Source organism: Lepisma saccharinum, chromosome 1 (assembly GCF_977018435.1).
Source record: "Lepisma saccharinum chromosome 1, izLepSacc3.1, whole genome shotgun sequence".
Lineage (NCBI taxonomy): Eukaryota > Metazoa > Arthropoda > Insecta > Zygentoma > Lepismatidae > Lepisma > Lepisma saccharinum.
The window spans coordinates 89,069,141-89,086,525 of record NC_139229.1 but is presented as its reverse complement, the minus strand read 5'-3'; the positions used below and the strand labels follow the sequence as shown (position 1 = coordinate 89,086,525).

The 17,385-nt window shown below is 39.4% G+C and overlaps 1 protein-coding gene across 3 annotated transcripts in view; it reads right to left on the bottom strand.

Moving 5' to 3' along the window:
• LOC145997442 (rhotekin-like) overlaps positions 1-17,385 on the bottom strand; it is a 286,448-nt gene that overhangs the window by 69,618 nt on the left and 199,445 nt on the right. The window contains exon 1 of one of the 3 annotated variants that reach the window (XM_083134501.1): positions 16,136-16,977. The exons of the other annotated variants lie outside the window; for them this stretch is intronic. Coding sequence (XP_082990627.1) covers positions 16,136-16,294 — 159 coding nt within the window. The 5' untranslated portion in view covers positions 16,295-16,977. Of the gene's footprint in view, positions 1-16,135; positions 16,978-17,385 lie in introns of those variants that run through there. 3 annotated transcript variants of the gene reach the window in all.

The following is a 17,385-nucleotide window of genomic DNA, read 5'->3' as shown; positions in this document are numbered from 1 at the left end:
GTACTGCATAAAACAAACACCACAGAGCCCAGAAAGCTTCGAGTCATTATTTATCCTAAGTTTCATGCAAGAAAGTGAAAGCCGAAAGCAAGTCAGATACTTCAAAGCTGAGTAGTGATAACTTATTGATTAGAATGTTAACCAGCATAGACTAAAATACATCGGAGTAGGCACGTTAAGTGCTTGTGCAGCTGTATCTGGGAACAGTATTAAAACCGCGTAAGTCTGGATACTTTACTGATGAATTGGATACACTTGAACACTTAAAATGTCAAAGCAAGCAAGCTGGAGTACGAGTGGGCGAGAAGGTGTGGCTCCTCCACACAAAGAAAGGAAAAAAGAACTGGGCACAAGTGGTAGCAGCACCAAGCGTCAAGTATCATGAAGAGAGGAAATCACGGTTATTCCTGGAATCACTAAGTGCCGAAAAATTGCAAATAGAGCCCACGATTTGGCAGGTTGAGCAAGGTTCACTATTATAAAATGAATCACGAATGGTCGATCCTTTATTCTTTCCTAGATTTTTCTCCCCTTTGGAAGTAGGGTGTCTACCGAAATAAAAAAAAATCCAAAATTCTTGACTTTTTCTTAACCTTTTCCCCATTTTTCTTACCATTATTTAATCGTTCTCTACTTATGTATAGTTGCAAATTAAGAAAAATAAATATTTTTATTCAATGAAAAACCCCTTCCACAAGGCCGGTTAAGATTAAAACTGAAGCTGTACTTTAACAAGAGGTTTAGACTTAATGCATGTAAAAATTAATGCTTCAGATTTCATATTAGATGTGGAATGGCCAAATCACGTTATGTAATATTTTTACAAAACTTCATGCATACAATAAAGTAATTTTTAAGAAGTAAACAAATCTTAACCTCAACTTAAGACAACTTAAATTTCCAAATACTCAATTTTATCAAATCCCAGGACAGGTATATAACAATGTAAACTCACTATACTGTATAATAAAAAAATCAAAATAAAAAAAATCTTGACTCTTGACCTACCGGTGGATTTCTTGACTTTTTCTTGACATTATTCACCGATAGACACCCGTAATAGCCACTTTGTGGATAGGACACTTCTGAGTTGTTACGATGACACAAAGTCCAAATTTCCAAATTTACACTTACACCCCTCTACGATCCACAATTCTTGATAAAACACTGATTGGTATCTTGCAATACAGAAACCAGCAGTTCACGTAGCTATACAGTCACCGGCAATAAAAATTGGACATCTAGATTCTTAAATACTCGCTTCCTGATAGGCGTTATGTATGTTACCTAACTCTACGGCGATTTAATAGCAAATTTTCAATGGCAAGTTCTGCCACCGACCGGCGTAGAGTTAGGCAACACACACAACGCCTTGCAGGGAAGAGGATATTTCAGGTGGGAGTCGGGTATATAATTTACTCTATAATATCCTAATGTTTGAAGAGTAACAAAGAAGATAGTTTGAGTTTCAAGATCACTTTATGTACAGTAAGCGAATCGGGACTGGACTTACAGGACCACTGCGCCATCGGGGAGCCATCCACCGGGTATCGAACCTGGGAAAGGAAATACTGATTCGAAACCTACAACGTTGTTCCTGCATGTTTGTATATACCTACTCCCCCTTTCGGGTTTGGACTCTCATTACTCGAGCTAGGCTTGTCTTCCGTGGTCGAAATTCTCATGTCCGCCAATGGAACATGAAAAATTAAGGGGAAGGGGTACTGAACAAATTACCGAAATTGAATACAACCTCACAGTGGCGTGCCCAGGGGGGGGTTGGTGGGGGTTAAACCCCCCCCCATTGGTTTCGTAATTTAAAAAAATTGAAAACAGAAATACATTTTATTTCATAAATCGCCAATATTGTAAAATGTTTACATTTGGCAATGAGAAATGTATTTGCTTCTTCAATTACTTTTGATAATATTGGAGTTGAGTTACAGCAATGCACAAGCATTCATTCATTCCCTAGTCACTGAAAAGGAAGGAGTATGAGTATGGTCAAGGAAAGAGCCGTAACCCTTGGAATGCGAACTGAAGGAATCCCTCCTCCACTTTCTTTCACCCACGATGACCCTCTTAGGAGAATGACCCTCCCTTTCCTGTTACGACAGTGCTGCTAACTTCCCTTTTCTTTCTTTTCCCCCTTGTTATACCATTTATGCCAGCAGAGCAAAGTTCTGTGAGATTTGAATCACTACAATTAGTAGGCAAAGTAAGTCGAAATCTTATTTCGCACCTGGATGCATATTTATTTCAAAATATCAATAATTATAATAATAATAATAATAATTGTTGCAGGCAGTAGCGAAGCATGGTTTTACGAAGGAGGCAAGCGATGTTTTGTACAATAGCATGCCGGGAGGAAGGGAGGGGTGAAGGATGCAACAATAGCCCAACTGGCCCAGTCAGTTCATAAACAAAATAAAAGCAATTAATATGCCAAAATATTATACGTTTTACTCTTGTAAAAAGGTAAAGGTAAAGTGTTCCCCTGTGCTTAGCACCACGCCATGAAGGCGTATAGGGGGTGTGGGGGTAACTCTTGTGCTCTTTACAAATTAGATATTTTTTTCTCAACCAATTTCCAGCCTTCAGTTTATTGAATTTTCTTGTAACATGTGTGAAAGATCTCACTTGAATTTGTGCGTAAATAATTTAGCAGTTGCCAACACTACTGACACTGACACTACTGGTTGCTGTCAACACTGGTGACGTAATTTGAGCTGGACCAAGCTGGATGCATGGTTCAGACATTCGACCGCCCGGTATCTTTGTCCCAAGTCCTGGTGTTCACTGGGGTTGTAGCGAGTTGCAGTCTGCAAGGTAGCAAGTCGAACTGGTCGTGTTGTGTGTTACGTTTCTGCGTGTGTAATAGATTTTTGACGTGGAACTAAAGATGGATAGAGAAAAGAGGAGAAATACGTATTAGATTATTTCCAAAAGAAACAAAAAATGGAAGTTGAAGCTTCACCTTCCACAAATAGAACGTCAGAAATGGTCGATTTAAGTTCAGAGGAATTCCATCCGAATTGCGAGAGTGAAACGTGCGAACTTTCAGACTCTTGATATTCAACAAGAAGGCATAACAGAAGATATTGCAAACCTTGTTGCAAAATTATGTCAAGGAACTGTCGAGGTAAGTGACGTTCATGATTTGATAGCAGATATATCCATAGGCGGATTTAGAATTGTTTTTCTGGGAGGCCACAGCATGTGCTGTAAGCATACAATCGTGTGTGTGCAGGGAGGGGGGGTGCCCGCGTGTGTATGTCTGGAAGACGTGTGTAGGATGTCACCAATAAACTTTCGCAGGGCGAGATAACATGAAGATGAACAAGTTCCCTCAATGATTTCAGGGGCCTCACCGATGGTGGTGTAATCAAAGAGGTCCTGGGTTTGATCCCCTGTGAAGGTGCATTGCACAGTGGTATGTATCCCGATTTAAACTTTAAGTCCAGTCCCGATTAACGTATCTGAATATAAAATGGACTTTACAATCATTTACTTTTTGTTTTGTTCACGAACCCTCGAAAAACGATATTACCTATCTTATAGATCCACCAAGGCATTTGAAACCCTGGCGTCGGAGCAGTGGCACGTATTTTCCGAGGTCCCAGAAAGCTTGGTCCTACTATACAGTGTATATGTATGCAACCACATTATAAAATCACGGTTGCCATGGAGAGTTTTATTATTTTGTAGGAAAGGGATAAAATTTGTATTACGACACGGGATAGACTAGATAGGCATCCTATTAACTGTAAATATTCCTTACAAATCTTCTGAATATTTCTCTTGTACAAACGCAACAAATACAATAAGTAATATGTGTGTGCAGTAATAAATTCATTTTCTGAAAGCATCTTTTCTGGCATCAGTGGTCGAAGTAGGGGATGCTGCCTCCAGTTAAGAAAGTTTCACAAATCATACCCCCAATTAGAATAATTTGCATATTGAGCATCCTCCACCTACTGTATTGTCTCCATGTTGATCCATACAAGGATGTACCCCCTCGTATCTCCAAAATCGATCAAATATCCCCTCCCTTTTCGGCTACGAATTTCTATTTCGAGCACTGTGTGGCAAGATTTTGTCGGGCTCAGTGACAGATCCTGTGGTGCGGTACTGGGCTTCGGAGGGGAAGGGGGGAGTGGCCCCTTCAACGGTTGGTTTCGCAGTTCCATAACGTTAACATTATACAAAATTCCTCTCCATAGACCTAATATGAAAATGAATATGACACATTAATGACACTGTAGTAGAAAATGTTAATTACTGAAGGGGTTCGTATTTGTTTGTCGACTGTCAAACAAATGTTTTGACCAATAATATAATAATACAATGCCAAAAATGTACACAATATTTAGCAAAATCATCTCCACAACAAGTACAATGTTCATTAAATTGATGTTTTAAATCCACTTTATGCACAGTGAGGCTAATCGGGACTGAACCTAAAGTTTAAAGTGAGATCCGAACCACTATGTGCCTCCACCGGGTATCGAACCCGGGACACCTTGATTACAAGGCGACGACGCTCCCACTGAAATGACTGTGGTATCGTCATCTTGCAGCAATGCAAACACGTCCAGTAAATGCTCTTGAAGCAATTGATATGTGCAGTGAAGCAATATTTCCCTGGGTAAACACGTTTGCGCATATTATGTACAATCCCGGTAACAACAACATCAAATGATAAATCATTCTCAACTTTGAGGCGGTTGAAGACCTATCTTCGACATACCATTTGCGAAGAAAGATTAAATGGGTTAGCTGCTCTCAACATTCACCGGGATATAAAATTTACTTGTGACGACATATTGTCAGAACTCGCACAGAAATCTCGGTGCCTAAATTTCAGAATTTAAATTGTTGAACTGTGGTACCTTATTTATTACTGTCTTTAAGACATCAAGTAGTCTTAATCTCTTTAATGTTGTTACAATGTTGAGTGTACATATTTTTTGTTTAAAAATTATATTTGAGCAATTAAATATAAAATATTAATAATTTGGAAATATTCAAGCAGGTGCTTTTATATGATGCAATAAAAACATGAAGCATCCATAGCAAATACATTGATTGCGTTCATTGGGGTAAAATCCAAGTATATTAATTATCTAATTTATTACAAGAAATTTGAAATCTGAACTGGAAAATGTATTGGATTCATAACCCCCCCCCCTTACGAAAATCCTGGGCACGCGCCTGCAACCTCACATGGTTATGGTGCAGAGCAAAACACGATACCTACAGAGCCGTGGACCAAAAACCCAGTGGAGAAAAGGGGAACAAGTACCGTAAACACGAGCTTACAGAACAAAGATCCAAAACAAGAATGGGACGCCTGCTTTGTTGAAGCAGCAGCCTGAATGGGAGAGACCTCCAAACCGAACAAAACGTGAGTATCCCATTATTGCCGACTCGTTTCGAGACCTGGCAACACCGCTTCAGAATGGGTATCCGAAGTCCGAACACCCTCAAGGCTGGCAAAACTCCCGCCCGGTTCCACTCCCTCGAAAACATGATCCTGTAACGCAAGCAATTACCATTGGACGATGTTCCAGGAAAACGTTAGCGTTCCCGAATACTTCTCTCTCGCGATGGCCCGGCGGAACGCCGAATTCTTAGCAGGTGGAACGCAGCGGCTTGAAGGCGAGCAGTCGGCTTTCAAGACGTCAGGCTTCATCTTCGTTCTACGTCGAGTCTGCTTCTGCATTCTCAATGCACGAGAAGCCGAGATCGGTGGACTACGATACAATATATGAAGGTACGATGAACCCAAGTCTATAGCTGGAGCAGGTGGGCGTTGTTCTAGTTTATTTTAGAAGATTGCTAAAAGCAGTCCAGGATTTTTGAAAGGGAGGTCTTACGTATACTCTTTTTAGTAGCCCCCCCCCCCCCCCCCTTCATCTTGCCATATTTTCCTGCCATTGGCGTTCTTTTCTTTATGAATACTAGGCCAAAAGCAATTAATAAGTTGAAGCAACATTTAAATCTTTGTATTTGAACATCTCCTATTTTCCGTCGGGCGCAGTGGCGGATCCAGAAGTTAGTTGGGAGGCTCGAATTTAAGTCTAGTATCTCACCTCACTGACAATCAATTCTAACTTGCACTGTTTTATAACACCATTAAGCCTAGTTTCCATGATAACCAAAAACTCAATATGCTGACCAAGGCAGAATTTAATTTTATTTTAAAACAAACTAAACTGTTTTATGTAAACAATATGTAATACCGTAAACAGGAACCAATATGACTTCCATGTTTTAGACATCAGGGTATAATTTTGGAAAAATAGGGCTGGAATAGATGGTTATTATTGTATGTCGTAATCATAATTCCTACCATTGTTAGGTAAACTAAACGGGCTATGAGGACTAAAGTGAATAAACAGAGAACACATGCCTTTTGAGGCAAATTGCACGGTGCTTCGGATCCAAATTTAAACTGAGATGCAGTTCCGATTAGTCGATCATTAAACATAAAGTGAACTTAACAACTTATTGATAACAACTCGTTTGAAACAGTTTCCAAATTCAAATACTTAGGAGTAATATTAACAAATGAAAATGATATTAAAGAGGAAATAAAAAGTAGGCTTAATTCAGGAAATGCATGTTACTTCTCTCTTCATAAACTTTTGTCTTCTCGTTTAATATCTAAGAAACTAAAAGTTAAAATATACAAAACAGTAATTTTGCCTGTAGTATTATATGGGTGTGAAACTTGGTCCCTTACATTGAAGGAGGAACATAAATTGAGAGTATTTGAAAATAGGATCCTTAGGAAAATCTTTGGACCTAAAAGGGATGAGGAGACAGGTGAGTGGAGAAGGCTACATAATTTAGAACTACATAATTTGTATTCATGTCCAGACATTATTAGAATAATTAAATCAAGAAGACTTAGGTGGGCAGGCCATGTGGCACGAATGGGAGAGGAAAGAGGAGTTTACAGGATTCTTGTTGGGAAACCTGATGGTAAGAGACCAGTAGGAAGGCCAAGACGAAGATGGAGGGACAACGTCGAGATGGACCTAAGGGAAATCGGTAGGGATGGAAAAGAGTATATAGATGTTGCTCAAGATAGGGACAGATGGAAGGCCTGTGTTGCTGCAGCCATGAACCTTCGGGTTTAAGAAGGCTTAGAGAGTTAGTTGAGAGTGAACTTAAATCAAACTTTAAACAATATTCTCCGGCCTGTTAGACTTAATCAGACAGAACATTTGGGTCTTCAAAAATTATACGCATTATAATATATCGAAAAAATATCGCCCTCACCATGAATCCCCGCCTGGTCGGACCCTTGCCGATATTTTGCCATATTACAATGTCCTAAAATGAAATGTTTGCAGAAACAAGAATAGCCATTTTTGTAAATTTTGTACTGTTGTATTCGAAAATGGCGTTAGGTGATGTTGATGGACTCCTGCTTGTTTTCATGTTATGCAATGTTTCATTCATTTGGTTTATTTTACTGAACTTTTCTGCCATCTTTGGCAGGTATCAATTTTCCTCGCACACTTCATCGAAGGCTGGACTCCTCCCAATCAAAAATCATGGCTACGCCCCTGCAGATAGGACAAGTAACCAGCAGCTACGTGGGAACCGCATTTACGCATGTAACAGTTATGCTAGAATTTCCGAAACGGAAGTACGAGATGATTTGTTAAGCATGTTGAAACTGGGTGTCCACCAGCCAAGAAATTATACTTGTGGTCAAGAATTTTTGCTATCACAATGGCTGATTGGTTGATTTAGTTTATTTGACTTCACTTTTTTGCTCCTTTGGCTAATCGCGAAGATGCGGATGGTAAGATAAGATGGATGAACGGGCGATCGCAAATATATAGGGACGACAATACAAGCCCAACATAAGATTATACTGGCGGGGCGTCCAGACGCCAGGACATCGCTAGTCTACCAAATACAGTTCAGGATGCATTAATAGATAAAGCAAGTCTAATTCTCTTGTTACATACAGCTTCAGTTTTCATCTTAACGGGTTTCCATTAAATTAATATTTATTTTGTTAATTGTTCATTTCCAACTTGACCTAAGCAGGGGTCGAATAAATAAAGATTAAGAAAAAACGAAAAAAAGGTAAAGGAAAAGTAAAGAATTTTGGATTTGGTATTTTGGTATACACCCTGCGAAAACGCCATAATGGGCAACAGTTCAATACGCAAAAACATTGCTTCTTCAATAGTGATACATTTGCACGCAGGAGAGTACAAAAAGAAAACTTTCACCAAATGTTCCTGGAGTGACCAGTACCCAGGACTATTTTTCAGGTTCGGGAGCCTGGCGCAGCAACCAAAGGGCACGTGAACAATTGGTTTCCATTTCCAACAAACGGGGCCATCAATTTCGTCCCACAGGGTGAGCAATGGGTCGCCCTTCCCCGCAGTGACCATCTGCACACTTCACGGTTTCCTGCGAGAGGGCTGATCCCTACAACTTCCCGAGTCCCTGGTGCAGAAAACAGACCAAGCATTTGTAACTCGGATGGTCAGGTCGCCATCCATTCAACACCTTCAGTTATACGTGCTACACTCAAGGCATAGGCTTACATTCTCAAGACACACACTCTGTTGTCTTGTTTTCCGTAAATAAAGTACGCTGCATGAAGAAAAATGGTTGGTTTCACTGTCATTTATTTTTTTTATTTATTACGTCTTGTTTATCATGGCGAAGTTAAGGCTTTGTAGCCTTTTCTACCACTTAACCATGTTTACATCGAAATTTTAGTTTATGGAAATGTGAAAACAACATTACATTATACATAAGGGAAATATTCAAAACAAAGAAAGAAAAATTACAAGAAAAAAATACATACCGGAATAAAAGTCTCACGGGCATACAACAAAACACACACACACTCACATACTCATGACAGTAGTTAAGAATTTGAAATATTAAGTTGAGGGGTTTCAGTGTTTTTCTGCACTTAACTGTATTCAATCTGTCACTAGCGTATAACCTTGCACTGACGTGCAAGCTATTTGCGCCCAATAAAAATGTTTTAATTGTGTCTTAAATACATATTCATTGATTTGGCTTACTTAGCTTTTCTGTCACTTTTGGCTAATTTCAAAGATGAAGATGAGTGCTGATATGATGAAATTGATGAAGGGACACTCGCAAAGAACACCCATGTCGGAATTTGAATCCCGGACCCCTGGCATCGTAGCGCGCTGTCATAACCCCTCCGCCACGGAGGTCGTTTTCACTGGCACTTGTAGTTAAAATAAAAATGACGTATCAACCCAAATGAACTATTTTATATTTACAATTATTTATATTTAATTTTGGTTGTCCATGAAACAAACAGACGAGAGTGACTCTCACCTTGTTCTAGATTTCAATAAATTAGAATTCAAATTTACGAATATTTAACCTAAAACCATAACTGATTTGGAATCAGACTTATTGGAGCCATACCAAGGGAGAAGGGTCTGTTTAATTATCATAAATAGATAATATACCAGGTGTTTTTAGTACGTCTTGTTATGATTTCTAACTTTAGCGTTATTGTGGTTTCTAACATACATTTGAAAATAAAGCTTGTGGATTTCTTTGGAAAACAATTGCAAAAACTGATGTGTACCATTTCGTATATGGACCTCTACGCCGGACGAGGAAGGTCACCCTGAAATTGTTATCTTGCTCAAATAGACCCCAGTGAATGAAACTGTTGTGTACACACTTTACTTGATGATAAATCATGTTCATTTCAGTTCCTATCGCTGTAAGCAAACTAGTCCCAGCAACACTGTTAGGACAGAGGTGCAAGAAACCCAAAGTGGGTTAGCAGTTTGACTATTTGCACTCTTACATAACCCGATACAAGGCCTTTACTCGCACAATTGGATCTGTTATGGAATACAATGGGTATGTATTAGTTGCCGCGGCTCAAGTTTTGTGAAATATTCTCATGTGAGAATCATGCACGCATGGTCGGCTCGGGGGCTGAATTGAGTTGTCGACGCGCGAACTTGCCACCGAATGTTCTGGGTTCAAGTTCCGGCTTTGCTATGGGACTTCCTCTCAGTGTCCTTTCCTCAATTTCATCGTCCATCCTCATTGTCGCAAATAGCCAAAGACGCAGAAAGTTACGGCAAAGAAGAAGTGCAAATACAGAAGCACACGCACATAACTGAATAAAACGATTGGCTCTTTTTAGAATATTCATTCGCAACGCTTGTTTTCAACGTCACGGTGCAAAATCCTGGGGAGGACAGGGTGGATTTCCTCCCAACCAAGAGTCGTGGCTTCAAAAATTCCCCCCACCAAAAATTTCCGAGGGGGAGAGTGTTTGTTTTAAAAACAAAAGGCAATTATTTTTCACTTGAAATATCCTTTAGTATCGAAAACACACAAAGTAATGTGTTTGCGAGTGTTGCATACTTTCTCTCTCTCTCATTCAAGAGACCATTTACAGATCTTACACCAATAACAAATGTTACATTGATAATATATTCATAATAAAAGTACAATAACAATGCAAGACAAATATAACTATGAAATTTATTAATTCATGTATACTAATAGAAAGCAAAAACTAAAAAATTTAAAAGATAAAAAAAATATTTAAACTATTTTCTCATTTATTGACATCCTTAACCAGTCAGTTTAGTTAGTTAGTTAGTTTGCTACTTTTTAAATATCTGATATATATATATATATATATATATATATATATATATATATATATATATATATATATATACTACTTAATAATAATAATGTATTTTAAACCGTAATTTACTTGTATATTTATTATTATAAATATGTATTAAATATTTGTGTGTGTATATATATATATATATGTGTGTGTGTGTGTGTGTGTGTGTGTAGATTAAGATCTCCCTGCCCCCCACCAATCTTAAATGATTCCGCACCCTGTTGAACGTACTTTCATGCACAAACAATTCTAAGGTGTTCGGGGAAAAAGCACCTAAGTCACAAACTGCGATTTTCTGTTACTTGCATTTAACCCACACTGAATCAATTAAATAAAATATTTTAAGATAATTTTGTATTAGACATGTGTAAAGATTTTAAACAGTGATGAACAAACATATATTGTTGCTTGCTTGCTATTATTAAAAGAATTAAGAAATAACTGCCTGCTGTAAAATTTTATTTTTTGACTTAAGTGCTTTTTCCCGAACACCCTAGAATTTTTCATGGGATTCGGACGTCTTGATCGAACAGCTATAGCCTTGTATCGATTGCGTTTTTATTCCTTGTCTGCCAATTTTGACCAAGTTCGACAACAAGCATGCATGCTCATCACATGGGATTAACGACGGGATGAAAATCAATACACAGGGACAAGATACACAACACAGCCTCAAGAATGCAATTTCCACGGTGCACGACTTGAAATATAAACTACTATCCGTGACAAAAATATTGAGCCCTCGGTTTGCGTGCTTGTAAAATTGTACTCCGTAGGAGGAAAAAAATCAAATATACCTCATTGGAAAGCTACAAGTGTCTGCTTTTAGACAAAAGAAAGACAAAGTTATTTTAACTCTGTTTTCTATTCAGAGAAAAATGTTTGTAGTGTAGTTTTTCGTGTATTTTTTACATAAGTAACGACATTCGAGGTCAATAGAGGAAAGTGCAAAAGGTAAAACACCAGACACAATTATCTTGATTGTAGACAAGTCGGCAGAAGATAGCATGAAATTGATGCATTGAGGATAGGCGCAACTTTAACTCCGGCGGGCACTTGAAACTCCCCAAAATTTAGGTTTGTTAACATTTACAAGTTAAGAGTATTTTTATAAACCTCCTGGGACCTGAGGAACAAAGATATAGCCTACAGATTAATTTTTCATCATTTCTCAAATGTAGCAGTTATGAAGCAACCTAGTGCTGGATGGGATGGAAATCTTTTCGATTCTGACCCCTGTTCCTTCAAGTTACGCCAATGGTATTGAACAGCTAATCTCGCTTCTAAAATTTGATCTAATAGTTTCCCAGCTTGGAAATGTGAATTTTGTTATTTGGCGTCGCTTTTCGGCCACTTTTGGCTAATCGTGACGATGAGGATGAATGATGCCGTGAAATTGATGAAGGGACACTGACATGTCCCGGCCGGAATTCGAATCCGGGACACGTGGAGTCGTAGCGCGCTCTGCAGTTTGGAAATGTAAACAATTGCAGTTTTTTTTGCCAAATGTAATTCCCGATGGAAAAATATACAGGGATGGTCCAAAGGTCTTGTTACCCCCTGCAGAACAATTTTCAATGTTACCGATCCAGAAAGTAAGTATCACTTCCACCATTTTCTTCACACAAATAATTTGTGTGCATCTTCTGCGTGAGCTTATTGTGTCTCGGTTGGGCCCCCTTGTTCAATCTTGCAGTGAAGTCATATTGCGCTTCCCTTATTGTTTTACTGGTCTGTCGACGTTCGTGTGTCCATACACATGCTGCTCATCATTCATCCATAGTATAGTCACTTGTGCCAGCCATCTGAAGGCAGAGAACAAATACGGTATAATTACTTTCACTGGGGGTAACTAGACATTCGGACCACCCTGTATACGTTCTGACAAGTGCAAAAGATATTGTTACTCAAGCAAGAGCTATATCCTTTGACATTCAAGGCGAAATAAATTCGCAGTCTTCCAATTGGCATGTGTTCGACAGTGACGAAATGGCAAGGAGTGGTAATTGCCCCAACACACTTCAAAAGCAACGCCTCCTCCTCTCAAGTGTTTGCTTGCAGATTTCCCACTCAATCCCACCTTCAGTCAACAGCAACGAGCCCTGCGAATACACTGCTTGCAATAAAATGGAAGAACTATCTTCGGGACTTCGCAAATAAACTTTCATTGAGAGCCATTTTCCTTAGAGGAGGGACGAAGTTGCATGCAGTATATTACGCCTAGGGGGAACAAGGCTTTCCATGGAACTTTTGATGGATTACAAGAACAAATAGAAATGGGGCAAGTGCTTTATAACAAAACACGATCGCGCAATAGATATCGGAGGGGCTTGTTTCAATGGGTGACGCGTGGTCAGAGCATCGAGTCCCATCGCCGCTGTTTTGTATCTTTAGCTCACAAATATGTGCCGGTTTAGATTCTTAACAGCGTCAGCAAATCAACGAATACCTTCCCCACAAAAAATATAGTTCATAACAGTGGTATATTCAGGAGGGACTACCAAAAAGATATGTTTGTCATAACTTGTTGATTTAAATATCTGATTTTTCAAGGTACAACCTTTGTATATACGCTATTGGTCCATACGATATGCAACTCGAACATACTGTCTGACTGACTGCATCTTTTAATTGATTGATTTGGCTCATTTTACTTCGTTTTTCTGCAACTTTTGGCTAATCGCGGAGGTAAGGATCAGTGCTGATATTATGAAATTGATGAAAGGACTCTAACAAAGAACACTCAGGCCAGGATTCGAACCGGGGGACTCCTGGCGTCCTAGCGAGCTGTTCTAAGTAATCCACGGAGGTCGGTTCCTATCATTTAAGAATCAAAACCAAAAGTTACTTAAATATTATCAGTTATGGTTCCAGAGAGGGGCGGGGGCGAACACCACGGAATGAACAGAGAGAAACCATCCCAGATTAAGCAAACATTTCACAGTGCTAATAAAACGCAGCCCATTACTTCCAGAAGTTTTATCTTTACGGACCTTGGAAGTTGGCGAGAGAAAAGATGCTGTGAAGCTTGAAGAAAGCTCTCTTGTGGGAAACAATAACGAAGCGATAAAGAACAGTTATAATTTACAGCATCGAGATTCATGTCGATAGGACAATAGCTGACATGGTTCATACCCAGTTTTCGTGGAAGCAAGAGATGTTGCGCTCAGCTCAGAAGTGTGCAAATGATCAGTTATGGAAACTAGATGCATATCCCTTTATAATATTCGCAGAAAAGAGTACGTTTCCAATAACGGGTGTTCTCTTTGAAAGTACGCATAACTGGTTTCCTTATTGCACTCCATTTTAACAATGTTTACGTAACGGTAAATATGGAATGCTCTAGTTTATCCTACAAGTTACGATTTTCTTCTCTATTAGGTTAAAATGACGTGGGTGTAGATTGATTGATTTGCTTTATTTTACTTCGCTTCTTGTGTCACTTTTGGCTAATTTGCGAGGATGAGGATGAGTGATGATATGATGAAACGGCAAACTTCCATGCCCAGGACAGGATTCGAACCCGGGACCCCTGGCGTCGGATGTGGGTGTCGAGTGATGACCTGCTAACACATTCAGGGAAATATTATAAATGACAGATAACTACACAAGATTTGTTTAGATTCCTCAGAGAAACGCAAGAATTTAAAATTTAAGCAGTTTATTGGGACGAACTGCAAGGAGTCCTGCGAGTGGCTATGTGGTTCCGAGTTCAAATCCTAGCATGTGTGTGCTTTGCGAGTGTTCCTTAATCAATTTCATTATATCATTAATCCTCATATCTGCAATTAGCCGAATGTGATAGATGGCGAAATCATATTTTCTAGAGGCCAAAAAATGTGGTTGAAATTGGCCCATTTTTGTCATGCAATTTGATAATAATGTGTTTTCTCTATATATTATAAAAAACACGTGTTTGTTCCACCCTTTATGAGGCAATAACACCATATTTTCTTATGTAGCGTAAAAGTTAGCAGCAGAGGTAAACTTGTATCGAAACTTCAATATAGAGAACAATGGTGGTGATGCAGGAAGGCGAAAGAATCTAATTTATTCATTACGAAGATATGTTAATGCATGAGCAGTGTAGTCAACTCAGGCTTGAAAGATAACACTAGCATTGCAATTGGAGTGGCAGATCGTAAAAAATATTGGTTGCGTAAGTCCAGCTTGTGGCTGTGTGGGTGCACGTTACATTTGCGATATTTAGGTTATGTACAGAGCTACGAGTTTAGTTATTGGAAACAGCAAATACGGTGTCTGTACTCATGTGGGCAACATTTGAGTATTTTCGAAATGAAGAGTAGTGGGAGGAAAGGACCGTATGGCAAAATGGAAGGAAGCTAGGTTCTTAGATATCATTAAAAAAATTCGTATTCCACTTATATAGGCGCGAGAAACGTGGGATAAATAAACAAACACAAAAGAGGTGGTGTTAGTTTTAACTGATCGTGACGATGAATGTAAAAAAAATATTAGTCGCGAACTTGTCGATGAAATTTATGAAGGGTCACCGCAAAGCAAAGATTACCTTCCACAATGTACTGTAGGTAGCGGAAAAGATAAAAGGGCATCAAGCCAATATTTGTATTAATATTGTGTTAAATGAAATATTGTATGTCTTAATTGTAACCCTATTAAGATAATAAATAATAATAATAAATGAGGGAACAGTAGTTGTGCCGGGGACGGAAGTGATGAACTCATGCTGGTTGTTCCAAAACTTTCCTTCCCATTTAACCCGTGAGTCCAACTGCATATGGGACCAAATACTACAACAAAATTCTGCTTTTGTGTGTGTGTGTGGGGGGGGGGGGGTTGTTAACGGCATATTTTCTCTAGCCCTAACAACTGGTGCAAAAGTCTTGCTAAAAATGACTATATTTGATGTTCATTGGCTCATGTTGTCATGTATGCAGGGAAATCTTACTGAAATCACACGCAAATAATGCATCTACTGTATATCCTGCATATGTAACAACACTGTTTTTCACAATGGCGGAAAACGTTAATTGTTGTCCGAAATTGCTTGGAATTGGACACATTACATACTAAGCACATGTCTATGCATACTAACTTGCGAAAAAATCCAAATGCAGTATTTTACTTGATTCTTTTTAGTGTTTGCCGTAGATTTTACCACATTCGGCACATTCTATGAAGACGACGATTTTAGGAATACAGTAGATTCAACTAATATACAGCATTATTTTCCCCCTAACGATATTCCAACACAGTCTTCTCTTAAAGGTTAGGCCCCACCCGGAAAAAAATCCTGGCGGAAACCCCGACTGCAACCAGGGAGGTAAAATATCGGAGAGAAACCAAACAAGGAGGTGCAGCAAAATCAAAGCTGCACACACATTCGGTGACACGTTAAAGGTCACAAACGTGTAGCCAGCTGGAAACAACTCAATCCGATAAAATTAGGCCGCTTACCTTGAGATTGTGGGCGATTTGCCTAATGTAGTAGAGATCCAGGTCCTGTAGGATTTCTATCTTCCCGTAGTTGTTGTCTTCCTGCCTAGGGACGTGGCTGTTGGATTTTCGGTTGTCCCTGATGGACAGGGCCGAGAAAGGGGGGAAACACGAATCCATTCTGAGCCTTGCACACAACTGTTTCTACAACTGCACTCCTTTTTGGCACTGAATATAAAAATAATCACAATAAATATGTCACGAAAACGACACTCGCGTGTGTTGACTAGAAATAACGACCAAAAGACTAGATTATACTTCTTTCACCAGTACAGATCCAAGGATCCCAAAGCTGTGAAAGTTCGTTTCTTCCTCCTTTTCGCTTGTTTCATTCCTTGTTTCTTCTCAGACACATCTTTCTCTCTTACAAGACACGCAATCTCACATTAATTGAAAAGCTTGTCGTTTAGGGAGAAACACGCTTCACAAACGACGAGAACAAGGTTCGATTGTTTCACACGCGCAATACTTTCCATTTCAGTGCGGAAAGTAACAGTAGAAAGCGCACGTTCACCTACGAAGTTTGCGACCAGCGTGGTGAGGGACAAGAACAACAGCTGTTCGAAGCGAATTTTTGCCCCACTCTGCCCTCTCGCGGACGTTGTAATAAACCCCAGCTGCCGCTTGTTTTGGCACGCACGCACAAAGAAATTTCCCTTCCTTTACGATCCTCTTCTAACCCGTTCTGCTTCACGTCACCAACTTCGCACCCAGTTTTCCCTTGCCGGTCGGTAAACTGGGACCCCCAGACACACAAACACACTGCACCGCCTCGGCCAGCCGTCTGCTCCTCTGCCCCTACGGGAACCAACCGAAACTGAGCGAGTTGGTTGGAAGCCGAGTCCGCGTCGGTCAGTAACCAAGGCAACAAGCAACGCAAGTAAAGCTTTCGGTCGTGTTCGAGGTCAGCGTTGCCAGTGCACGTTTCTACAAACTCGAGAATGTTTCCCATACGAAACAGAAACGAAAACAAAACTTAATTTATTTATTAAATTATGCCATAGAAATGTACACATGGTACAATGATGGACACTTCTGGTTTGTAACGGTTCCACTGAAAGTTAATTGAATTGTTACAATCCAGAAGTGTCCGTGAATGTACAATTTTGATTTTTGAACCTTTACTGACTTTTTACATATAACTTTTATATTAGGAAACACTGCGCACCAACTTCCAAAAAAGAAATTCAAGGGTACAGGAAGATGTTTTC